This window comes from Austrofundulus limnaeus, unplaced genomic scaffold, assembly GCF_001266775.1.
Source record: "Austrofundulus limnaeus strain Quisiro unplaced genomic scaffold, Austrofundulus_limnaeus-1.0 Scaffold80, whole genome shotgun sequence".
Classification (NCBI taxonomy): Eukaryota; Metazoa; Chordata; class Actinopteri; order Cyprinodontiformes; family Rivulidae; genus Austrofundulus; species Austrofundulus limnaeus.
Window position 1 is genome coordinate 1,630,955 of NW_013952482.1, and position 26,117 is coordinate 1,657,071.

Sequence of the window (26,117 nt, forward strand, 5' to 3'; positions counted from 1 at the left end):
AAAAATGCTTTTGCGGACTGATGACAAAAACAACTGTTTATTTTGTGTCATATTTAACTACAAGGATTGTTTAGTTACACAAATTTTTTCTTCTTTTTTGGTGGCACTATACATATTTTATACATATTTTATTAGGAATTCACTACTTGTTCATTGAACCTATCATAAATAAAACTGTACATAGCATAAACACATTACACTTTTTAAGTATTAAATACAAAAATATAAATATATAAAAGACAAACTTCTTTATTGRAAAATTCTTAGCAAATTTATTAATATTCAAAGTAAAAAAATAATAACAATAAAAACAAACATAAAGTGCTGTATATTGACATGGGTACACAAAAACCATGACAGAAACAAATCAGTTCTATTCAAGAGTTCAACAACAATAATGTAGAAATAGATGTTTTTAAAAATGACAGTAAAACAACATTGTCCCTGTCTTAAATCTGTTCAACAGTGAAATAAAAGTTTTCTTTTGATTTTGGGGATGTCTATATAACTAGACCTTATTTTTGCTTTAAAAAATATTAATATCAAATAGGGTCCAAAAGTAAAGTTAGCTCTTGTTTAGATTTTGTTGGTCTTTTTTTATTAGGGCAGCACTGCAGTGCAGGTTAGAGCTGCATCATGTGGGTTTTCTCTGGGTACTTCATTTTCCTTCCACAGACTAAAAACATGCAAGTTAGGTTCATTAGTATTGTCCCTATGTTTGAGTAAGAGTATGAATGGTTGTTTGTCTCTGTGACGGACCTACGACCTGTCCAATGTGTTCCTCGCCTTTTGCACAGTGACTGCTGGTGAGAAGGACCAGATCCATAGAAATTGGAGAGGAGAAGCAGGTAAATACATTTGTTGAATAGATGACTTTTAAATACAAAATCTATTAAAAAGCAGGAAAAAGAATGCCCTGGTTTCAACAAAAGTACTTTTATGATTCCACAAAGATATTATCAAAGTGAAAGCACATATAATAAGTTTTAAATTAGAAAAATCTAACAGCAGTGAAGTGTTTCATTTTCTGCACATATGAATATGTTTAAAATAAAACAATCAATAAATAATTGCTGACTAGAACATCTGCGCTTATTCACATACTGAATTACAAAAATATAATTCAAAACAGGCTCAATTTCAGGCTTTTTACACCAGTTTAGATTTATCATTAAGGTCAGTATTGAAATCAACCTTGAGGTAAATTAAAAAAAACTCGTAATAACTGTGCTCTTTGCATTTACTCTTTACCCACTGAACCAGTGTGTGTAAAAACCTAAATATGCTCCAGGACAATCAAAAAACACATTTTTTAAACGTATTTCAAATGTGAGAAAAACAGAATAAAAATTTTTGTTTATACTTGAATGTCAGGCTCCAAAAGACTTGCAGTGAGGGGTCCTGAGTCAASTCTGATCCCTCCCACCCCAGCATCTGAGACAACTGGTGAGGCRTTGGGGGTCCTGACAGTGAGAGAGGACAGTGATGGGGAGAAAGTGGGCGTCATAGCCGATGGGGTAAGTCCTGTATTCCTGGCTAAGGGCGAATAAGCATATTTGGGGAAGGAGGGCTTCCTGCTCAGGCTTGGCATTCGTCTTGGCCTTCTTGAAGGAACAGTCCTAATGCCAGGCTGTGCCACTCCAGTTATTAGAGGAGGTGGGTATATCAGACAGTTTGTCTCTGCTGCTAAGTCCTCGTGGCCACCTTGAAGCTCCTCATCAGGGAGCATACTAATATCGGTGAAGACTGAAGCCAGAGCTTGGAAGCGTGGCTCCCAGTCTAAAAGGTAGTCCCAGCTGTAGCTGCCCTGTAGCTGCTCCTCGAGGTAAAACAATGAAGACAGAGAGTCTGCAGGGGCTTGGGCTTCAGAGAGTGGGGTGTATCCTTTAGTCCCCATGCAGTCCTCTAAATCATTCACTCTAAGTATTAAACCCTCCCCTCCTCCCTCCTCTTTGAAATGGTGGAGACTTTCTATGATGGACATTCCTGTGGTTAAACCTTTATTAAGCGATAGAATGGGTTTTGATCCAACATTTATAGAGTGGCAGGAAAGATCATCTCCTGGTAATGCAAAGTTAGGAATTTCTGTGGCATGTTTCTCAAATGTGTCTTCTTTGTGGCAAGGGTACTCATTGATCCATTTGATTTCCTGATCTTCAGCTGTCTCTCCCTCTGCTGATCCACGACCACTGGAGTCTGAGTGATTGTATGAGTTTACGTTGTCCCTCTTTGTAACCAAGATTCTACACTGTGGTAAATCTTGCAAAGCTATAGCTCTCTGCATTTGGCCATTGGATTCATCAAATGAGCCAGTACTATGGTTCAAGTGTGGAACAACTGCAGCTGCCTTTCCAAGGGTGGCTTCTTTAACTTTAAATTTGAAAACCAAACCCACAAAGATGACAAGGACAAAAAGGAACAAGAGCAGTGCGAGACTCAAACTAAGCATGTGTGATTCAAGATGAACCCCGACAAGTGCTTCAGCTGAGCTGGAGATATTTATAAAAACAAGGCAAGTTGTAGTCCTGGAGCCCAGTTTGGGACTTCCTGCAGACACAGTCAGTTCCACTGTGTCCTTGTTGGCATAGCTACCTCCCCTGCGATTTATAGGATCGGACACAAAGATGGCACCAATCGTTTTGTTAATTGAGAAAAACGGCGATGAATTCAGGAGAGAGTACTCTACTAGTCCGTCCACCCCTCCATCATGGTCCATCGCCATCACAAAACCAACTGTATCTCCAGTTTTGATGTTTTCTGGAAGAAGGAAGTTGTACTGCTTCTGAGTAAAAATAGGACTAAACTCATCCACTCCCTTAATGCTCATCTGCACTCTCACTCTTGCTGTTTTGTCCCCTTTGTCTCTGGCCTCTACTACAAAGCAGTACTCACTTTCCCGTTCGTAATCAAATGTTTGTCTGGTGTGGATACCTCCTGTGAGGGGGTCAATGGCAAAAGCCTCCTTCCTCTCTGGGCTGCCACTTCCGTAGTCCATGAAGCAAGAGGACAGAATAGAATAGGTGAGCTTGCCGTAGGGGCCTAAATCCTTGTCAACAGCATGAACAGAACACGCATGAGTAAAAGCTGGGAGGTTTTCCAGCACGGAACAGTTCATTGTAGGGAACATGAAGTATGGTGTGTTGTCATTCTCATCTAAGACTTCAATGAAGACAACAGTAAAGGCCACTTTAGAGTTTTCAGATGCTTCGCCTCCATCGGCTGCTCTGATGGTCAAGACGTATTTTAAGTCCTGCTCATAGTCAAGGGAATGGTTGACCAACAAAAGGCCTGTCTGGTAGTCTAGTTTGAAGTGGTTTTTATCATTCCCAGAAACAATGCTGTATCGCACAAGGCCGTTGATTCCCAGATCAGGATCCTGAGCAGTGACCTGGACCACACTGGTACCTATCTGGCTGTTTTCACTTACTTGCGTGTGGTACTCTGTGCTGGAGAAAACAGGAGGGTTATCATTGAAGTCTGTAACGATCACCTTGATGACCGCTGAGCTGTTCAGTGGAGGCGTTCCTCTGTCAGAAACAGTAACCGTTAGTACATAGCTCTCAGTTGTTTCACGGTCTAAAGGTTGGCACAGAACAAGCTTTGCTACATTCGACATTCGATTGTCAATTAGTATCATTTTCACTTCCAAACAAAATCGTTTTCTCTCGTTTCCGCTGATGATGTCATAGTCCAGATGGGTATTTTCAGGGCTCCAGTCTTTGTCCTCTGCAGACAAAGTAAGAAGGGTGGTCTCAGTGGGCGTGTCTTCAGGGACAGAAAGAGCGTAGACGTCCTTGAGAAACAAAGGCTCATGGTCATTGTTGTCCAGAATCTTGATGCTGACAGAAGTGACAGTGGATAGAACAGGATCGCCTCCATCTCTTGCCTCAACCAGAAGATGGATCGGGTTGCTGTTTGCCAAGTCCTTCAAGGGCTTACTGGTGAAAACAGCACCTGCAATATAAAAATACTGTATGCATAAGTTACATGATTCCAATAAGCCTCTTGTAGTTTCTAAAACAAATGTGTCTGGTTGGCTGAAGGTTGAAGGAATAGCAAACAATAATGACCCCACAGGCAACAAACTGGGGTCCAAACATTACTTATATATTCTGACAATGACAGACTTCTATTCTTGCCAGATATTTAATCAGCTTTAAATAATGTTCCTAAGTCTTAACATGGTTTGAACATCAGACAACCTTCAGTTTTTTTGTCTGAAAGGGCAGCTATTGCTGTATTGCAAATTATTCCAAGGTTTCTTTCTTGTAAAAACAACTGTAACACATGCCTGTGTGCTCCAAGCGCTGCATCAAAATGGCCCTAGTCTTCAGATACCTCGGTGCAACATTGTGCTCTGTGTAAAACTGTTTAAAATGAATTCCATGTGCAAACTGCAGGAGTAATTTTCTTGATGGATGGCATCAAAGAGTTTCCTCAACCGATTTTTTATTCCACTTCAGTACCACTTAAAATTTTGTACATGATGACCATATGCCTCCTGAAGCAGCACCATCCACTGAGAAAAATATAAACACGGAAAAAAAAAGGAGAAACAGAATTCCTGCTACACAGAAAGTACTAGATTACATTTTGGATGGTAATCAGGAATCAGTTGAAATTATCCATGCAAATTTCCCTTGGCGATTTAAGGGGGAATTATAAATACCCACCCCCGCCCGAAACAATAGATGGTCATCGTTACCCCTACATATCAATTTTTAGGGCTCAAACAAGAAAGAAGACAATAAATCACTCCTAATTGAAAAAGATGAACCATGCTGAAGAGAGATGGTTAGGTTTCAGCCTTGCAGCAGCTCTTTTTATGACTCATTGTAAAATGAGACAGCAGCACAGCGACGGCTTTTGCCAAGAGCTACATCTCATTGTCATGTTATTCATTCTATCTACTGATTTCCTCAAAACTTTAAAATATAAACCATATAAATATCCTTCTGTCAGAAGTTAAACTCTCAGTAACTCCTCGTATTGAGTGTTGAACTGCTCAAGCTGCAGTGTCTTTAATGTCCTAGGAGGCTTGAGATCTGAAAGAATAGTGAAGCATGTTGCATTTGTGACATTTATAAATTTTTTTCTCTYGGCGAATAGCTCTTTGGGAGGCCTAAACATGGCTCAAAACTTATAAAATTCAACATAATCAATAGGAATTATGTAAAATGACATATTTTAAGGGGTTTTGTGGATATGGTACACTGGCTCAACAGATGTACCTTTTATAACAGCTCCTCTGACTGATATTTTTTACAGATATAAAATTTGGTTCAAGTTTACAAGTCCAGGATCTATAAAAAAGTCTCTTGGATGGATGTCCTGAACCCAATTGGAAGTCTGCCATTGTAGATCAAAGACATAATTTTGGCATTTTACACACTTTGTATTTGAACAAACTCTTCCTGGATATTTAGGCACGTCAACTTCAAACTTGGTAAATAAACACTGAAGCCATATCTAAATAGAAACTTAAACAACTTATACTGTCTAAAAAACACAAGCCAGCACATTAACTCATAAATATGTGCAACATTTCTGTCCTTTCTTTTATTTACCAGAGTCTGGCTGGATGTAGAAGCCTTGAAGAGGAGATGAGAGCAATGTGTAGCTGATATTGCCATTGAGTCCTGAATCCTCGTCTGTAGCAGCAAGAGCCACAACTAACGTATCTTCTGTGACCAGCTCTGACAGCTCCACCTTAATGTGAAAACAAATAGGAAATAGGAATAGTAAATGATCTTTAACAACATTATATCAACCTTCTAAACATTTTGCTGGACAAGTATATTATTTGTACCTGATAAGAAGCCTGTGTGAAGACAGGAGCGTTGTCATTGGCATCAAACACTTGAACTTTAACCTCTCCCGTGGTCTGATGGAGCGAGTCGGACGCCCACACTGTCAGACTATATTCTGACTTTATTTCAAAGTCTAGAGCTTGCGTCAGGGTAATGGCTCCAGTGTAGCGATCGATTGCAAAGGGATGGCTGGTACTGCTGTTGTCTGAAAAGCTGTAGGTGATGGTTGAGCTCAGGTCCACGTCATTCGCAGCCACCTGAGTGACCAGATACCCTGCTGGTAGATCTGTGGAGATAATCATCATTACTAAAGGTGAACAAAGCTCCATTTTAAAGCTTGTTGAAAAGTTAATATTCTAATTAGATTTTGTCATTTCAAAAGCTTGGAGAGCAGAGGTGTGAATGGGTTTAAGCTTACTTTCAGCTATAAACACGGGCTTCATGGGGGGAATGACGGGGCTGTTGTCATTGATGTCCACCACTTGGACCCTAACATTGGTGGTGCTGCTGAGAGGTTGTTTGCCCTTGTCTGTTGCTTGTAGAATCAACCTGTAATATAAAATTGGGTAATTCAACTATACATCATAGGTATGTTTTTTTACAGCTGTATAAAAGAAAACTGGGTACTACTTTACAATAAGGCTCCCCTTGTAGATGACTTATAAAGAGCTTATAGATAGGTTTTTWAAACACTTTATAAATAACTAATAAATGTTTATTATGCAATAATTAAGGATGAGAAAGAGACAAAACTGTCCGATTTCTTAAYAAATAATGAGACAAATCTGTTCACGTACATATTACATCTAAAGGTGCTATATTAAATATTTCACACTAGGTTACATGTGTCTGCATTGTAAGTACAATAACATTAAGAAACACGTTTTATTACATTAATATTGTACTGTATTACTGCATTATAAATATCCACAAATATTAAAGGCATCCTTATTGTAAAGTGTAAAACTGTACACTATTTTGAATGGGGTGGGATTATTTGGTATGTTAACATGACATTTTTTTTTCTTTTTTGATACATCAACATTGTTGACAGTTACATGTTTGAACAATGGTTTCAAATATTGATAATAAACACAAAGTTTTAAAAATGGTGATTTTTCACATTAAAGACTAACTTTTGGCATTTATAAATGTTTGTCATTTATAAATAGTGTTTTGTTTTACACTTTATGATAAGTCTCCCTTTGACAGTTGTAGATATTTATAATGTAGTAATACAATACAATATTAATATAATAAAAATATGTGTTTTTTATTGTTATTTTACTTAGAATGCAGAAACCTAGTCTGAAATGTTTAATAAGCACCTTTAGATGTAATATGTACGTGAACGGATTTGTCTCATTATTTGGTAAGAAACTGGACAGTTTTCTCTTTCTTTTCCTTTATTGCATAATAATAAACATTTATTAATGATTTATAAAGTAAAGTGTTTACAGATGAATTAACAACTTATCTATAAACTCTTTATAAGTCATCTATAAGGGGAGCCTTATTTTAAAGTGGTACCGAAAAATGCGTACGAGATCTGCTCCTATACTTTCTAGTACCCAACAGATCTTCTGTTGAAGCTGCAACAGAATGATATTTTATTTCCCTCTGATTGTAGTCAGATGACTTTCTCATGAAGAAAAGATGAAAAGATCAGAGTCTGCTGGATCAGGACCAGAGACCTCTTTCATACGGATGCAGTCTGTAAAACTCTTCACGCTTATTTACAGTTCATAGATTTTATTATACACACTGGATTTAGCAAACTATCACTCCTATTTTCAAGAGCCAATAAAAAATATCCCAAACTGTGGTGAAATAGGAACCAAATGAAAAAAAAAAAAAGCTTTAGGAGGCAACTGGATGAAGAAAGAACCGATTTATTAACTGAATCAAGAAGACCATAACCGGGAATGAAGACGACAAGCATCTGACAAAGAACAATAGGAGCTGAGCTGACTGTATGCACAGGGAAGTAATGACTGAATACAAAGCAGGTGTGATAGAGGAAGCAGAAATTTACATCTGAAAACCATACAACAAAAAAAGAAACACAAGAAGTAAAGTTAACTTGAACACTACACACAACAGGAGTAAATAACATGAGAAATAGATGAGTGGAAAGCATAAAGCACAAGAAACAAATCAGGACATAAAAAACAATAAACAGACCAACCAAGGTTGCTTATTCTAATAATGGATTTATAAGTGTTTTGTTTGCATGTTGAGCCTACTTGTAWGAGGAAGTGATCTCTCGGTCCAGTAAGACGTTGGTGGCAAGAATGCCTCTCATAGAATCCAAAACGAATGCTTCGTTAGTGTTACCAGACAGGATGGAGTATTCAATCTGTCCGTTCACACCGCTGTCAGTGTCAGACGCAAACACCTGCTCAAAACAAAACACAAAACAATCAGCATCAGTAGAATCATAGCACAAATCGTAGCAGCAAAGCAGACAGAACAATTGCTCTGTTTTTTACAAAGAGGCTTTACATGTTGGAGGTGTACCTGCATGATGTAGGTGTTGCGTACTTGCCCCTCCCAAACTGATGTTCTGTAGCTGCTGTGTTCAAACTGTGGTGAGTTGTCGTTGACATCCAGCAGGGTGATGGAAACCCTGCAGTGAGCTGTCTGCGTTCCACTGTCAGCCAGTACAACCAGCTGGATCTGAGGGCTCACTTCAAAGTCCAGGATGTGGTCTTTCTGCACTCGAATCTCACCTAAGTCAGGAGGGAACAAGATGGAAAACATAAAAAAAATAAACAAAAACATAAAAACAGCTTTCAAATCAACCTCTGAGGGGATAACTTCTTTTATGATCAAAAAGGAACTGTTTATTAAGTGACAGTTCAGGTCTTCTGAAGTGGAATTTTGTGAGAAGGTTATAAACAATTAACATCTTACCTGGAGTAAATAACATTTTAATGGCTCAGTTAAGAGGAGTACTAATTAGATGTGACAGATTAACATTCTGATTGCATAATAAGTGGTTAGAGGAAGGAATATCAAATTCATTTTCTGCTTTACTAAAATAACTCCAATAAAAATAATAATCATAGCAGTTTGTGCACATGCTATTTTATAAACCTTCACATTGATATGAATTTCATTTTTCAAAACTAGTCCACAGAAATGTTAGGATTTTCTGGCTACAAGCACCCCAGTCTTCATTGGAAGGGCTGCAGCTAGCTGCTGCTGCTACTATTTGTGAYTGCAGATAACCACATAATTCTGCAGATAATCACACATGTCTGCAGATAAACACTTAAATTTGCAATATGTTTTTAAAATGCATGCTATTCAGCTAATCTGAATGAGTAAAGTTAATTTCAACAGCTTGGACTGAAGAAAAGAACAAAGAAGTGTGTTTATTACCTGTGTGAYGATTCATGGAGAAAACAAGATTCTCGTTGCCACTAAATATGGTGTACGTGATTCTTTGTCTGCTGTTTGTTTCATCGTTGGCCTCTACTTTTGCGACCAAGGTGCCTTGAGAAAGAGAAGGTGACAAATAGAGCTGAGGCTTCTTATGAAGTTTAGCGAGGGCAACAAGAGCAGAGGTACATACCTGCTCTGCTGTTTTCCTCGACAGTAACATTGTAGACTTTGTTTGTGAACTGAAGTCCATCATGTTCTCCCTTCAGGTGGATGAAAACCAAGCAGGTGGAGGTCAGGGAGGGATGGCCTCGGTCTGAAACCAACACCTGCAACTTTTTCCCAGTAAAACCTGCTCTTACTCGTCTTCTCAGTGAAATCTCCCCTGAATTTGTGTTGACGTCAAACAAGTTTTCCYCATCAGACAACACAAACTGCATTGTCCCGTTCTCGCCCTGGTCGCCATCTGTTGCCACCACCGTGGTAACTATCTGGTTTGGTGGAGTTCTCGTGGAAACCCAAGCGTTGAAGGGATTCTGGTCACAGACTGGCGGGTTGTCGTTCACGTCCTCCACCTGTACGGTGACAGATGCCACAGAGCTCAGCGGTCCCTGAGCGCAGCTGTCTGTGGCCACAGCTCTGAGGGTGTAYTGAGAAACACTTTCTCTGTCCAGAGACCTGGTGGTGCGGATCAGTCCGGTGTAGAGGTCCACAGAGAAAGCCCCGTGGCTGCTGTCTTCGGTCAGCGAGTAGGTYACATCMCCATTGGGCCCATCGTCGGGGTCAWAGGCACTAAGACTTAGGACCTCAGCTCCAGCCGGTAAACCTTCGCTGATGGAGGCGTGGTAGCTCTCAATGCTAAATGTGGGGACATTATCGTTTTGGTCCAGCAGCACCAGATRGAGCTGGGTGGTGGAGCTGAGTGAGGTTGGACCATAATCCTGGGCCTGAATGGTGAGAGTGTAATTCTGTGCTTCCTCTCGGTCAAGAATCTGTATGGTACTGATAGAACCACTGTGACTGTCGATGGTGAATCGACCTCTGTGGTCCTCACCTGGAGGCAGTGAACAGGGATTAAGTGACTGTGATGGATTAAATTTTCACAGTTTAAATTCCAAATGCTACAGTAAAATATGGCAACTGGTTTAGTTCTTAAACACAAAAACTCAGAACCRTAACAGTAAGGTGGCATGTCATCTGCATAAATGTGATAGATGTTGCTAAATTTATTATCAGTGGTGGGCAGCACTAATCTAAATATTAGTTGCACTAACCCTAAAGCACTAACTCAAATATCTAGGTCCCCTAATTCTAATGCAATGCACTGAAAAWTTTAGCAAAAGCAACTTCTAAAGCACTACTATCACCCAGTTGACACATGGAACACTCTTCAGACAATATTTACTATGTGCAGAATGTTGTCACTTAGTGCCCTTGGTGGACCAAATGGGAGTCACCCGCAGGCCACATTTGGCCCATGAACCTTGAGTTTGACACATGTGACCTTGTAGATAAGTGACACAATTATGAACAAAATGTATGACAGCTTTCACYCTSAACTGTGAACAATAAYGYAGATCAACAACATTTAAAGACCTCAGTTAGTGCTTCTAAATTTAGCCCATAAATTTTGCAAGCGCTAATCCACTAACAAATTTAAAAACTAACAAAAGCCCTAAAGAAATAATCAGGAAATTAGTTCCCCTATTAGTGCTTTRGRGGAACTGTGCCCACCAATGTTTATTACCAATCTGTTTTAGAACAGACAACAGAACCATGAGAGACAAATCAGTAGTTGGTGTAATCTGGTTTATAGAAACACTGACACTTCTATCAAAACACAATGATGTGAACCATTCTAAAGAAGTCCCACCAAAATCCTGAATTATATTCATTAAGTGATCAACAGTGTCTAAGTCTGAGTTAACATAAAGTAACAATGGTTCAGAAATAAAATGAGTTGTTGAGTCTGTACATTTTTTTCCCAAATTCTGAAATAAAAGATAGTTTACATCAGAAACACAAGAAAATACATCCTAAGTTTACGGAATCAGAGCTTGGGATACTGAGCCACATATAGGCTCCTTACCTAWTATGGAGTAGTGTATGGTGCCATTTTCTCCGTGGTCTGGGTCAGAGGCCTGAACTGTGTGTATAACTCCAGGAGGGAGGTTTTCTGGCAGGCGGATCTGTAATGATGACTGCATAAACTCTGGTGGATTGTCATTATCATCCAGCACAGAACACAAAACTACGGCTGTCCCCGAGAAAGGCCGAGCGCCGCTGTCCCGAGCCTCCACTGCAAAACACAAAGGATACAAGATGCAACAACCCCCTTTTTTTTCTACAAAATATGACAACAAAACATTAGTTTAACTTTAGAAGCACATGGAAAATACACCATTGCTGTTTCATTGATTTTTTTTTACCAGTTGTAAGATTTGAATTTGCAAGTCTTCAGTTTTCTTTATATTTTGCTTCCAAGAATTTCAAGTTTCTTGCAATGTCTTGAGTTTGTCTTGAACAATGTTTTTTTCCCAGGCTTTATGCAGATTTGTGATGGAAATTGGCAGCTTTTACACTCATTYAAAAACTGAATTTTGAAGCAAATTGATTTGGCATTTCATGTACCTCACCTATAGAATGGGCCTATTGAAATAATGGACTGAATGACAAATTGCAATAGAAACAACCTAACTCTTGAGTTCATGTGAGGCAAAAAAACAATAAAAATATTGCCATTGCAGATTTTATAYTCAGTAGCAGCAACAACAGCAACAAAACCTCACAATAAATGTAAAAAATCAACAAGAAAAATATGGTGAAAGAAAAAAATGTTTTAGTAAGTGATGAAATAAAAGCTCCGTATTTTGTTTCTTTCCAAATCCTTCTGCTGCCATAGATAATTGTCTCCACATATTTTCCCGAAAAGCCCTGTGTGATTTTGGCATGACTTCAAGAAGTTCAGGCTTTCCTGTCATTAGATTTCATTATTGGATTTAATTGTTCATCATACTGGTGACTGTACAAATATTGTGATAAAACATCTGAAAGCATTTTTAATCACTAACCACTGCTGGATCAGGCTGAATGTAATCACTGTGCTCAGCCACGTGAGAGGGAAAGCAAACACCGCAGAAGGCTGGAGGTGCCGCGGTGCAGTCGGACGAGTCTGGATCGACTGCTCAGCCCTTTAAAGGTTCCTCGAACATAAATCAGTCCGTTAAATAATGTCACCCTCATGTAGGAGGCAGGCAATGAATGCTTTATGACTCCAGTTGGGAAGTGCAGGAAGAAAGTGGGTTGCGAATGAGAAACAGATCGGTTGAGATGACTGCATCAAATGTTTCAGTTGTGTGATTTTTTTTAAAGCAAATGTATTATTTGTAAAATTATACATTGGAAACTCTGAGTTTGTTATTATTGCTTGGATGTAAAGCTTAAAAGGACATCCTGATCATACGAATTGATGCGGATTACAGGTTAGCGTCGTGTCAAATTTCTAATTTTTGCCATATTTCCCAACATGTAAGAAATTTCCTTGCAGCACATATCAGTTGCAAAATAATTAAAAAAACTATTGTGATTAACCCTTAGATGCATGAGTGACTATACCCTACACTCTTCCGTAAATGGGTCCTTTTTGACCCGTGTTAGAATCAATGTTTTTATGCTACTTTTGTCATTTTGATTCAAAATAATGTTTTATATCTTATTTTCTCCTAAAATTTTATCCATACAAGAATTAATATTTGAAATATTTTTATTTTTCACTTTTTAAAACATTTTTAGAACATTTTTAAAACAACGAAATGACAATTTTAGAGCAGCAATGGAACANGGTCTTGCCCACGTTCCCACGGACTCAGGGGAAATCTTTCCACCTACTCCCCCTCCCCCCATTATGTCAGCCGCCTCCTCAGCATCCAACAGCAAGATGGGGACATCCATAAAACATGAAGCTGGCTGGACAGGAAAAAGGGCGGCGGTGGTGAGGGTTAGCAAAGTGTGTGTGTGGTGTGTGTATCTAAGAGAAAGCTGAGATTGAGACATAGATACACATCTTACTACACACTCACTCACACACACACCGTGCTGCATCACTGCCAGCCCCCGGTAAGCACGGTCAGTCAGTTGCAAGGTTGTCTCCATCAGTGTGAATTTATATCCCGGACGTCCAGATTCGATCCTGCCTCAGCAGCTCTCTTGATATTTTATCTCGCCCTCGCAGATGTCTCATCCAACAGCTTCACCTCAGCTTGCTGCTGTTTCCCAAACACCTTCTTCTCTCAGCTTATGCTCTGCATGCTAATCCTACTGAAGTGATTATCAATAGAACGGCTCATTATTAAACCACAATGAATGACAAAACGCAGCAGACGTAACTTCATGCCTCAACAAAGACACAAAACTTCCTTTATGTTCAGTTTGTAACAGAGTTATTATTTTCATCTTGAAAAAGACTGATTGTAGAAATCTGGCAGTAACGCTTGAGAAAAGGATGAAAATTTGCAAGTGGATTGGTTTGGTAACTTTGGTTATTGTTATGCTTAGCAGTTAGCACAAAAAGGAAGGCAATTTGTGTTTGGTAGATTTTTCCTTGTTGTAAYAATGTTTCTTGCCAATAAATCTTATATCAGGCACCTGAATGGCAGCATCTGGGGGTACCAGAAGGTCAAAACAAGTGCCAATAGCAACAACAAAATAATATCTTTATATCTATACATATTTAACACTTAGACACGTGAGTGATCGGACCCTACACTCTTCCGTAAGTGGGTGTTTTTTGACCCGTGGATCAATGGGTTTTTATGCTACTTTTGTCATTTTGATTCAAAATAATGTTTTATATTATATTYTCTACTATGATTTATTCCATACAAGAATAATTTAATATTAGAAATTTTTTATTTTTTGCTTTTTTAAACATATAAAACATTTTTAAAACAACGAAATTACAATTTTTGAGCAACAATGGAACAATGTCAACGTCCATTATGTGTGTGTGTGTGTGTGTGTGTGTGTGTGTGTGTGTGTGTGTATGTGTAAAAAGGCTGACCTTTGTCACCAATTCTGTTCATAAATTTTATGGACAGAACTTCTAGGCGCAGCCAAGGTGTTGAGTGGATGAGTTTTGGTGGCATTAGGATCACATTTTTTGCGGATGATGTGGTCCTATTGGCTTCATCAGATCGTGATCTTCAGCTCTCACTGGAGCGGTTCGCAGCCGAGATGATGATCATGCCTTCAAATCCAAGACCATGGTCTCAAGCCGGAAAAGGGTAGAATGCCTCATCCTGGTCGGGGTCGGGAAGAGGTCCTGCCCCAAGTGGAGAAGTTTAAGTATCTCGGGGTCTTGTTCACGAATGAGGGAAGAATGGAGCAGGAGATTGACAGGCGGATTGGTGCTGCATCTGCAGTGATGCGGGAGCTGTACCAGTCTGTCGTGGTGAGGCGGGCGCTGAGCCAGAAGGCGAAGCTCTCGTTTTACCGGTTGGTCTACGTTCCTACCCTCATCTATGGTCACGAGCTTTGGGTAGTGACCGAAAGAACGAGATCACAGATACAAGCGGCCAAAATGAGTTTCCCTCGCAGGGTGTCTGGGCTCTCGCTTAGAGTTAGGGTGAGAAGCTCGGTCATCCGGGACAGACTCAGAGTAGAGCCGCTGGTCCTCCAAGTCAAGTTGTAGTTCAGCCCTCAAGCCGATGCGGTGTCTCAGGCTGTGGCTGCTGCTGTGCACAAGCAGCTTCTCAGAGCCATAGGTGAGAGTTGGGTAAGTGAGGACCTGTAACGTCACCTTTACCTTGTCTTGTAGACAGCCAAAACTCGGCCTTTTGAAAACAGTGATGTCATAGATTTACCTTTAATCTAACTTAGAACACTAAATGTATCAATGAGACAGTTTAATGAAACAGTTTATGTTTTCGTATTTATGCTCTGTGCCTTGTTTCCTGTTTTCTGTGTATTTCTGTGGCAGTGTTAAAGCACCACATACATGCCTGGCAGAGTTACYACAGGGGTTTCTATCTGGATGAAAACATTTCTGAAAACAGCTCTGTATTTTAAAAGTTATTTTTAGAAAAGGCAAATACATGGTTTTGGAATAAACTGTGGGTCTTGGAGGGATGTGGTTATCAGCAAATCTTCTGAAACAGGGATCCAATCACACAACTATTTCCATAGAATTATCTGTATAAACAAATAGAAGCAGCAGCTAGCTGTAATACATTTTTGATGCCTTTCTGTTGGAATATCATAATATTAATATCAGTGAAGGCTCATAAAATAGTATTCACATAAACCATTGTTAAATTTATGAAGTTATTTTTTGTTTTGTTTTTAGAACAGCATCAATCCACTTTGGTTTGGATCTGTTAGCTTCTCAAGCAAGTCAGAATTAAACTGTTTTGTTTAAAGTGAGGTTGTTCAAATAGTTACCTGTAACAGGTAAAGTTATTGTTCAGAAACTTTTCACAGAATCACATAGGTATAAGTGGATGTGAAAACAGGAAACTATTTTAAATAAAGATTATAAATGTGTGTTGGTTTTACCTCTGAGTATAAAATGTTGATGTTTTTCTCTGTCCAGGTGGGAGGTGGTGGTGATGAGGCCGGTGTATGGGTTGATGCTGAAGAACTCATAGCCAGGACCCGGCAGAAGACTGTACCACACCACAGAGTTCTCCTCTGAAGGATTTACACGTATTTAATGTCACAACATCATCAAACACAATTCTGCTTATTCTCAGCTGAGCTAAAAACTCTCATGTTGTTTCAGATGTGTCTTATTGTTCYTTTTACTTAAACACTTCATATTCATCTAAACTGACAAAATGATCATAAAATTACCTCATAAATCATAAATACGCCTTCATCCCAACAGCAGCACAATAATTCTTCAAATTTAATTCATACAAACACAGAAATGTTCCAAAGTTAATTAAATCTTAGATACGTCGAGTAAAACAAAGTTAAACTCTAAAGCATGACATATGGAAACTGGATCCAACAGAGCTACAGAACAATGAACATTTTTTTGGTGGGAGTGTGTGTGTGTGTGTGTGTGTGTGGGTGTGTTTGGGGGGGGGGGAGCAGCACAAATTATAATCAAATAAGGTGGTGGAAGAGCAGGCGAGGAGACAGATGAAAAATACGGCGCCTATTGGCACAGGTGGCTTGGATTATGGCAATCATCCTGTGAGAGGACCTTTCACGTCTCCCAGAGGAGCTGTGTTAGTTCAAGTCGAGCCCCCCCCTGTGCAGATCCTTCACCCCCAACCCCCACCCTCCAGCTCCAGCTCCTGCTGTCGACGAGACGAGACGGAGCAGAGGGCCCGTTTGTACAGCATGGTAAAATAAACACATCTGATGTGACAATTTGTGACTCTGAGCAGGGGTCATGTGACTGGCATTCAGAGGGACTGGCAATAATAATAAAAAAAAGTGCCTGAAAACGACACAAATAGACACATACGAGGTAAAGGAAAAAAATTAAATCCAATAAAYTGAGGGTGGATTTATAAAACAAAAAGTGATAATTTCAATTACTTAAACATGAATAATACAGAGATAAAACCATTGCAGAAAAACAGATTTGACAACCAATTTCTAAAAATATACTTGGATTCAACTCCATACAATTAATGAAGCTTTATAACTTAAGTTCAGTCTGTTTGGTTTTATTGTATTTTTAGTTTGAGGCTATACAGACGTCATAAACTCATGCCTGTGCTGCCATCTAGGCATCTTAAAAATTACTGCCGTCTTCATTTCAGCAGGAGAACTCTTTGGGCGTAACCTCCCCACAATTTATCAGASAAGTGTAGGCCAGGTCGGGCAATAATGTCACTGTTTTTAAGATGCCACAACTGGCCCAGTTGTGATTTGGTCTATGTGATGCTGACCCATCTATGAACCACCTCTGGGAAACCACATCTGGGCCACCAAAGGGCCATCTTTCTTTGCTGGATCTGGGTAGAGTGTGTGGGCCAGAACTGGATCAGACAAATTTTGCTTTGTGGGTCTGATCTACTACATGTAGAAAATGAAATGCAAAACATTCAAAATGAGAAATAATTTTAGATTATCGAAAAATAATAATAATAATCTCTATATCTGAATACAAATCTAAATTTACTTTTCCAAATCTGAAAAAAAAAACACTTTTTCATAATAAAGTACCATTTTATTATTATTATTATTATTATTATTATTATTATTATTATTATATTTTGCATTATGACTTAGAGAATTTAATTATAGCTGCTGTGTACTGAGGTAAAACTGGGACCTTTAATTTATTCTTTATTCAACATGAACTCTTCAGGTCATCTTAGCAAAGCAGACAGAAACAATGAAAAAGTGCGGCTGCTTAATCGAGGATCAACATTTAATATAGGAATGATTACCTGAGTCCATGTCAGTGGCAGAAACCCTGACCACAGTTTCTCCAGGGTCTCTGTTCTCTGCCACACTGGTGTTATAGGTGGTCTGACTGAAGACAGGTGGGTGGTCATTCACATCCCCCACCTCTACGGTCAGAGTCTGGGTGGAGGACAGTGAGGGGAGGCCGTGATCCACCGCACGGACGGTCAGACGGTGGACACGCCGGGTCTCGTAGTCCAAGGGTGTGGAGAGAAACAAAAGGCCTGAATACAACAAAAGAGTTTAAACGCAACAAACAGAAGAGGCAAACTAAGAAACTACAAAAGAACAATAAACTGTACCTGTTTTCTCCTCCAGTGTAAAGAGGCCTTTTTTGTTTCCAGCCATAATGGAGAAAGACACCTCCCCGTTTTCACCTTGATCCCCATCTATAGCTGCAAAATGATGCACCAGACTCCCCACTTCTGTGTCCTCCATCAGCTGGACTCTGTCAGCGGACACAAACACCGGACGGTTGTCGTTTACGTCCAGCAGGAAGAGCTGAACTGTCACCGCCGTCTGTTTACGCTCATCCAGCCTCTCTGCCTGGTCCGTGGCCGTCACCGCAAAAACAAAAGAGGGGGTGCTCTCCCGGTCCAACGGTGCCACCACGGTCAGGCTGCCCGTCCGTGGGTTCAGGTGAAAGGGGAGGTGTGACGGTGACCCACTAATTTCAGGGTCAAAGGTCAGAGAGTAGAAGAGGGCACTGTTAGGGTAAGTGCCGTCAGCGTCTCTGGCGTGAAAAGCAAAGGCCAGGGATCCGACCACAGCGTCTTCCCTCAGCCCGAACATCAGCAGCTTTTCAGGGAACCAGGGGGTGTGGTCATTCACATCCTCCACCGCCACGCTGACCAACACGGACACATTCACTCCAGGAGCAGGGCCGACGTCTTCAGCTCGGATTATGAGGAAGTACTGCATGGCAGACTCATAGTCCAGCGGCTGGTTAACGTAAATCTCACCGGAGGTGGCGTCGATTCCAAAGTAAACACTCCCATCACCCTCAGCAATGCTGTACTGGAACCGGCCTTCTTCTGAAACAGAGGCGGAGCCGATTATAGTTGCAGGATCTGCATCCTCCCTCACAGAGAAATGTCTGAGTGCCKGGTGGTCAGAGCTGCTGTACAGATCCTCTAACCCATACACCTGCAGGAGAAAGACAWGCAGTTATTGTTTCTACAACAGAGATTAAAAAAAATAAACTGCTAAGAACTAAAAAGGGAGAAAATATAAAGACACAGTACAGTATGTTCAGCTAGGAGACAAGTMCTATAAACTGAGTAGAACAACATCTGAGGTGATCATTTAAAAACAACACGCAAATATTTTTTTCCACCTTTTATTTAAGATAATACTTTCTAAAGTTACGGTTGGGATACATTGAGTGAGTTAAACACCTACTGTACTGTAAGAGATAAAAACTGTTTTTTATTAGTTATGTCAATTTATGTATCTATTTTATAGGTTAGGAGCTGACATTTGGGAACCACTATTTTAAAATAAAAAATATAAACATAAAACTATACAATTATAAATATTGCAAAAGGAATAAAGTATTCCATTTATTATGAAAAAGAAACTAGAAAAAATACAACTGTAAAATAAAGAATAGAATGCTTTTGGAACATGATTCTGTTGAAAGGTTATGAACAAAACAATACAGTATCTTATTTGTTGCAGATACTTCAAATGATTATTTCATAAATTGTGAAGTATGGAATATATGTAAAATAATTAATCTGAAGTTGATGGTATGTAAAGGTTYATAAATGGACGTTCATCAGAAATCTTTCGATTTTAGTTGTTTTCGACRTTAATCCCAGTCTCAATCAGATAGCAGTTAGCTCATCTGTTTGAATTAAATTAATTTTTGTTTTATCAAACTGTATCTGCTTAAGGAGCCATCTACAATAGATAAGAAATTAATTTCTAACCTTTCTACACTCCAAATAAGCTGAACTATTGTTTTGATAAAAATTAAAGCAGATTTAAGATTCCACTTTCTGGAATGAATGGACTCTCCTTTGCATGGATGGATGGATGGATGGATGGATGGATAGATGGATAGATGGATGGATGGATGGATGGATGGATGGATGGATGGATAGATGGATGAATTCCATCCTCTAACATCCTAAACTACAGTTTTCAGTGGAGGACAGGCCACACCTGAACGTGAAGCACTGCTGTTTCCTCCTGGGGTGTGGCTCCTCTGTCTCTGGCAGTTATCCTCAGAGTGTAGAAAGTTTCAGTGGTTTGGATGAAAAGATGTGTTGATCTTATGTCTCCAGTTTCGCTGTCAATCTCAAAGTGTTCGTCTGTTAAACCAACTGAGAGAGAAGAACAGGGGGACACTCCGTAATTCTGCAGATTTCAAACAACAAATCCACTTTTTACAACCCACCTGTTATCAGAGAATGGGTTACAGTTCCATTCTCTCCAGCATCCAAATCTTTGGCAAACATGTTCATCACCAGGAATCCTGCAGGTACACCAGCCCAAATCTGCAATTCATCCACTGTGTCAGTTAAATACAGTAAAACATTTGTTATAAAATAACCAGTAAGATCAGAGGTGTCACCAAATAGGGAGCGCAGGGACAGTGGAAACCCCAATAATTCTGCTACCACGAAAGGGAGGTGATAATTTAAATGGTTTTGTGTCTGTTAGCAAAAAATCTCATTAGCCACTGAATGGATTTTAATGGAACTTTCAGAAAGTAATCACTGGATGTACATCTACAAATGATTAACTTTTGGATCCAACCTTATTCAAAATGGCTGCTACAACAAATCAAAATGAGTAAGCACAAACTTAGATTCGATTTAGACCATTTTACAGATATCAAGCTACAATTTGGTGAGGGACTGTTGGAGAGTCCTACCCAACACTCAAACTGATTGCATAAAGCTCCTGCTTAAAACTTTGAATTTAATTGTTGGAGTCTATGCCCTCTGTCAGTTATCCCCAACATACACTCAGAGCAGTAACAAACTGTGCAAGATTTTTGTTTAACATGTTCCTTCAAGGACATCTAGGACTTTAAATGCTTTAGCACCAYCCCAAATGTGAATCCTTGTTGATGCTGTAAGATGTTTTGTTTTGTTCTGAAGAGTGCTTTTATATTTTTAAGACTTGTTAGGAAACATGGTTTTTCCTTCTTATTGCTGTTTAGCTCTATTTCTTTCAAAAGGTCATATTCAGATTTTGCAGCAAAGACAACTTTAATCTGATGCACACACGTGAAAATTCCTCATGTCTGCCGTGATCAGATGATGAGATGTAGCAGACAGCAAAGTTTTAACTAAAACTAAATGATTTTAAATAAATGTGTTGAATATTTGACGATCATTAATAAAATGAGTCTTACGTGAACGCTCAGCTCTTTGCTTGCAGGCAGATGTGTGAACTGCGGAGCATTGTCATTGACATCAGTGATCAGGATGTGAACAGTGGCGGTGGCGTTTAGCCGAGGGCGACCCTGGTCTGTCACCATCACCTTCACACTGTGCTGACTGTGCTGCTCTCGGTCCAGCGCCACCCAGTTGATGATTTCACCTAGAAAGGCAGAAAGGTGAGCTGAACTTAGAAACAGAAAACTGTGTTTTACTGCAATATTTTATTTGCTTTTTTACCCGTTTTAGCATTGATGCGAAAGAATTTCCCATCTGAGAGTAGGATGTAGGACAGCTGGCTGTTCTTCCCAGAATCCTTATCGATGGCTGTCACTCTCCCTATGAGGCCTTGCGGCGACGATCCCTCACAGACGGTGAAGTAGTACACCTCGCTGCTGAACACTGGAGCATTATCATTGACGTCCAGAACTTGTACCGTCACAGTTGCTGTTGCAGTGATGTTTGCCACAGAGGCCTCCTTGGATGTGGCTAAAACCTGAAATCGATAACTTGACTCTGTCTCGTAGTCGAGACTGCGGGACAAATACAACCATCCAGTTTTTGGGTGAATGCGAAAAGGAGGCAAAGTGAACCCGGGCTCTGCTTCTAAAGAGTAGACAAGGCCTGAGTTTGATGTGTGAGCTCTTTGGGTCCGGTGCGCCCTCACTTGGATGACCCGTGAGTCTCTTCGGTGACTCTCACCTATCTCCACCTGGTAGACCAACGTCTCAAAGGACAGGCTTTCTTCTGCAGCAGTCTGGTCTACATAAACAGAGAGGGTTAGCGKGGAGCTCAGGGGAGGTTCTCCTTCATCTTTAGCTACGATTTCCAGGTTGTACCATCGTGGATGTCTGACCCCCAAAGTCTGGTTCAGTGTAACTGTTCCGAGGTTGGCATCAATCGCAAAGGTACCATTTTGGCTACTTTTCAGGTAATACTGCACCCTCCCATTGGCGCCGCTGTCATGGTCATGTGCATGGGCGATGAACAGCACCATTCCAGGTTGAGTGTTTTGGGACACAGTGATGGCGTTGCTCCTTTTGGCAAAGATGGGGGCATTGTCGTTGACGTCATCTACGGTGATGTTGATCTGCGTGGTGCTGTAAACAGGAGACGTGTCAGTGTAGGACTGAAGGACCAGCAGAACGAACGGCTGAGACTCGTGGTCCAGAGGCTTGATGCTGCTGATAAGACCAGACTTGGGATGTACGGAGAACAAAGCATGAGGGTCTCCAGAAGAAAGTCGGTAAGACACTGATCCAGCGGAGTCTGTGGGGACAAAACATTATACAAATGTGACCAATAAAACAATGAAACTATGTACCAGGGTAGAGAATCAGCCAAGCATAAAAACAAATAATCCTGCTGTCAACCTGAAAAAAGATGTTCTTGATTGGATAGTAATATACCCCCATGCGGGCAAAAAATAAATGTAACTTTTAGAAAATATAATTTAGAAAAAAGGRAGGGATAAATGCAGTACTACTTAAATTTCATACATCACACCACWCACACACTCCCAGATAAAGTGATTACAGTACAGGTCATAAAATCCCCAATAATCCGCACCATGTGTTTGTTGCACTTTAACACCAACCACTGAAACAAGCAAACAGCTTAACGCTGGCCAACTGTGTTGTTCCACTTCAAACTGAAGTGTTAATCTGTAAATTGATGGGAAATCCTTAAATGACTGTCTGGCGTGGTGGAGGGGTTAAGCTGCTAAAAGACCCCGTGGAGTAACAAAGTCACTACAAAGAGGTAATCCTAAAAAAGAGGGAAGCAAACGTTCACTGAGACTGAGACAAGATGACACTGAGCATTAATGTGTTGTTAGACACAACTGTGGTAAAATACACGACAAACAATAGATCTCCTAAGGATTTATGAAAGAAAAGATGTCAAATCTTTTAGAATAATACATTCAAAGATTAAACACATCCTGTATGTCTCAACACATTACTGTTTCTCATGTTATTATTAATTAATTTTAAAGATTATCCTGTGGCTTTTCTCTTCATTTCTTGGTCAGGATTGATATTTTTGTTTGTTTTTTGCTGTTTTGAAGTTTACTTTGTTGTGCACTTTTCCTCTGTCAGTCTATGCTACTCAGTCCCTTTTATTTTGGTCCAATATGAYGGCTTTCAAGATGGTGGTTATGTTCTGGACATAGCCTAAAAGATAGGCTCCCTCTTTCGGATGTGTAACTTTTTTTCTTTTTTGTGAAATAAAATGTGTCCTACGATTTTTGACTCATCTTGTATTGTACATACTGTATATACACGTAGAAAATAGGATAATCAGAGATGTTGTAGTTTCTCCTTTTAAAGTTGTTGAGATGTTAAAATAAATGTAATCATATTTTTTCTAATTTTAGTATAGACAGAAATATATTTAAACATTTATAATAGCAATTGTAATTTATCAAAACTGTAAAAAAAAAAGGCTGGTTGTGGCTCATTAAAGAACTGTAAAACTATTTCAACACTGATTCACGTTACAATTTAATTAGCTGCTTTAATCCTATATTTTCCATGCACATAGTTCAAGTCAACACAATCAATAGCTATGTTGCCGACAGTTGTCCTGAAAATGCTGTATATRTCAAAAATACATTTGACTTCACATCATAGCCTATCTAAACACCTTAAAATAGGCCTCTATCTCTTTCAGAACCTTCTACCGTTTCCAACACTCTCACTTCAGCACATTTTCACAACAMAGCTTTAGAGGAGGGGTTCTCTGGTGCGAGAGCTCAGCTGCAGACAGAGCTCCAGGGAGGAGCTTTGTACAAAYAGGCAGTGATTTGTACTGACAGCTCCACACGGCTACCACAGGAGATTCAAGGATTCCTCAAACATGCATAAATGAGTCAATGCAACACTTGTTTTTGATGAGGGAATGACATTATAACATTATATAAATCTCAAAAAAGTATATTTTGCAAAATACCCCCACACCCCCTTTAAATCCATGGAACTTCAAAAAATTATGTAATTTAGTGTTTGTATTGACATATTTTTCTCCCTGGTTTATTTTAATTTTTTAAAACAAAAATAAAAAGACAATCCTGTTTAAAATCGCTCTATAATTAGGGTTGATGCAGAATGTTGATTGGAAGGCATGACGAACAGCAGAACACTGAAACTTTGTGGTCCATCCTGCACAACGCCTTTATGCCTGCAAGCAATCTGATTATTATCATGAACAAAACTCTCCACATTTCTCTGTACTGTAAGAATCAGGCAGGAAGAAATGCTCACCGGTTGGGTTACTGGCCACCACCGTCCCCACAGATGTCCCAACAGGTGCGTCCTCAGGCACTGTGAAGGTGTAGCGGGACCTCAAACACTGCTGGAGCCTGAGAGCTTYGTAAAATATTAACAGTGACCTCTGCAGGCCGGGGTGAGGTCAAGCCCTCTTCATCCTGTGCGGTGATGAAGAGCTTCATGCTGGCTGCACCCAGGTGGGTTAGAGAGGAGTTCAGGAAAAGTGTTCCTATGCAAAAATAAATAATTATTCATTTTTAAAAATTACTTTATAAAACAACAAAAACACTGTATGGTGTTTGCATGAGTCCCAGTGAAAAGTTTTAAATTTGGAATTGCTTTAATTTTGGCAGCAATTCACTGTTAAACTGGCTGTTAGTGGTTTTTGCATCAATTCAGTCAGAATTMAACTTTATTTCTGAGGTACTTGAAAAAGCTATCTATAGCAAGTAAGATATTAACTGYTCACAACTTTTCCACAAAACCCCACTTTAGGATCTAAACTCTAAATTTAATACATAAGAATGTAGCTGATTTTTAAAASTTCTCTGCCAGCTCAAAAGTCAACACTTTCTGACACTGTAATAGATATTGTATTTAAATGTGAAAAATCAACACAAGCTAAAAATGTATTGCTTTATTTGATCTATTTTGATATTTTGTCACGGTGTGGCTAAACGTAATCCCACAGCTTTGCAGTCTTTCTGCTCTGCTGCTGAGCGGTGACAATAGTGATCATCTTATGGGGACTTAAATGAGCAAACTGTTAATCCCTGAAAACAACAGCTGCCACTCACACAACTTGATTAGTGGGTGAATCTGTGACAAGTCAAGCTTGAAAAGTCATTCAAACACAATTTTATAGCAAAAATGACCCTTCAGTATTGACTTTCCACATGTTTAACTCAGAAGTAAATTAGCCTGATGTCTATACCTGTTTGTTTATCCAGTGCAAACAAATCAGACACGTCTCCAGGGTGAATGTGGTAGGTGATCTGTCCAAATCTGCCGGCGTCTCGGTCGGTGGCGACGACATTACCAAGTTCTGTTCCAGGAGGAGCGTGGCTGCTGATGCTCACTGTGTACTCCTCAGGGCTGAACACYGGAGGGTTGTCGTTCACGTCTTCTATCTCTATATGAACGTACGTCTGAGCGCTCAGGCCTCCCTGAAACATAGAAAAAAGGAAACATTTMTGAATGATTGGAAAAGAAAACTTCTCACCTGATTATGTTAACATTAATTCAGCATCCGTACTTCAGTTTTCCTGTAAGTTTTACGCAATCCAACCAATCTTCTGGATACTTTGTAATGTTTAAGGCATTTCTATGTCAAAACATGCAGCTCAKTCAGGAGATTGCAGCTTTGACTTGAGTTTTTGTAACTTTGAAATGTTTCATAATATTCAACATTCTTTACAAATGTTTTAATCTAAAAATACACTAAAGCACATCTATTACTGTAATAGATTGTTCTGCAGATTTTGCTCTATTTTTAAATACTATATCTATACTTTTAAAATTTAGTTACCMTTATGCAACATTTGTCTTTAACTTAGCTATTTGCGAATTTGAGCTTAAAATATACTATTTTTGGAATTTAGCTTGCCTTTTGAACATTTAGCTAAACTTTTGCTGCTTTAAGCCAATAGCTATCACATAGCTACTTGGGTAATTCTATTATTATTGCTACAGTTGATAATGTCATAGCAATATATTGTTTTGTGGATTGATGTATCTGCTGCTGCTGCTGCTGTTGCACCTGGATTTCCTCTCTGCAGGACAATATAGGCTGTTTCTATTCTATTCTATTCTATTCTATTCTATTCTATTCT

At 39.5% G+C, this 26,117-nt stretch overlaps 1 protein-coding gene across 1 annotated transcript in view; it reads right to left on the reverse strand.

Moving 5' to 3' along the window:
- Positions 1 to 233: 233 nt before the first annotated feature.
- dchs2 (dachsous cadherin-related 2) overlaps positions 234 to 26,117 on the reverse strand; it is a 30,741-nt gene continuing 4,857 nt past the window's right edge. Inside the window, 19 exon segments of the mRNA XM_014011362.1 lie at positions 234 to 3,954; positions 5,568 to 5,709; positions 5,810 to 6,096; positions 6,229 to 6,359; positions 8,057 to 8,208; positions 8,331 to 8,542; positions 9,198 to 9,311; positions 9,391 to 10,295; positions 11,244 to 11,496; positions 15,750 to 15,884; positions 17,606 to 17,845; positions 17,924 to 18,767; positions 19,791 to 19,951; positions 20,026 to 20,125; positions 20,992 to 21,179; positions 21,257 to 22,285; positions 24,280 to 24,353; positions 24,355 to 24,514; positions 25,220 to 25,451. Of these exon segments, the coding sequence (XP_013866816.1) occupies positions 1,358 to 3,954; positions 5,568 to 5,709; positions 5,810 to 6,096; positions 6,229 to 6,359; positions 8,057 to 8,208; positions 8,331 to 8,542; positions 9,198 to 9,311; positions 9,391 to 10,295; positions 11,244 to 11,496; positions 15,750 to 15,884; positions 17,606 to 17,845; positions 17,924 to 18,767; positions 19,791 to 19,951; positions 20,026 to 20,125; positions 20,992 to 21,179; positions 21,257 to 22,285; positions 24,280 to 24,353; positions 24,355 to 24,514; positions 25,220 to 25,451 (7,956 nt within the window). The 3' untranslated portion in view covers positions 234 to 1,357.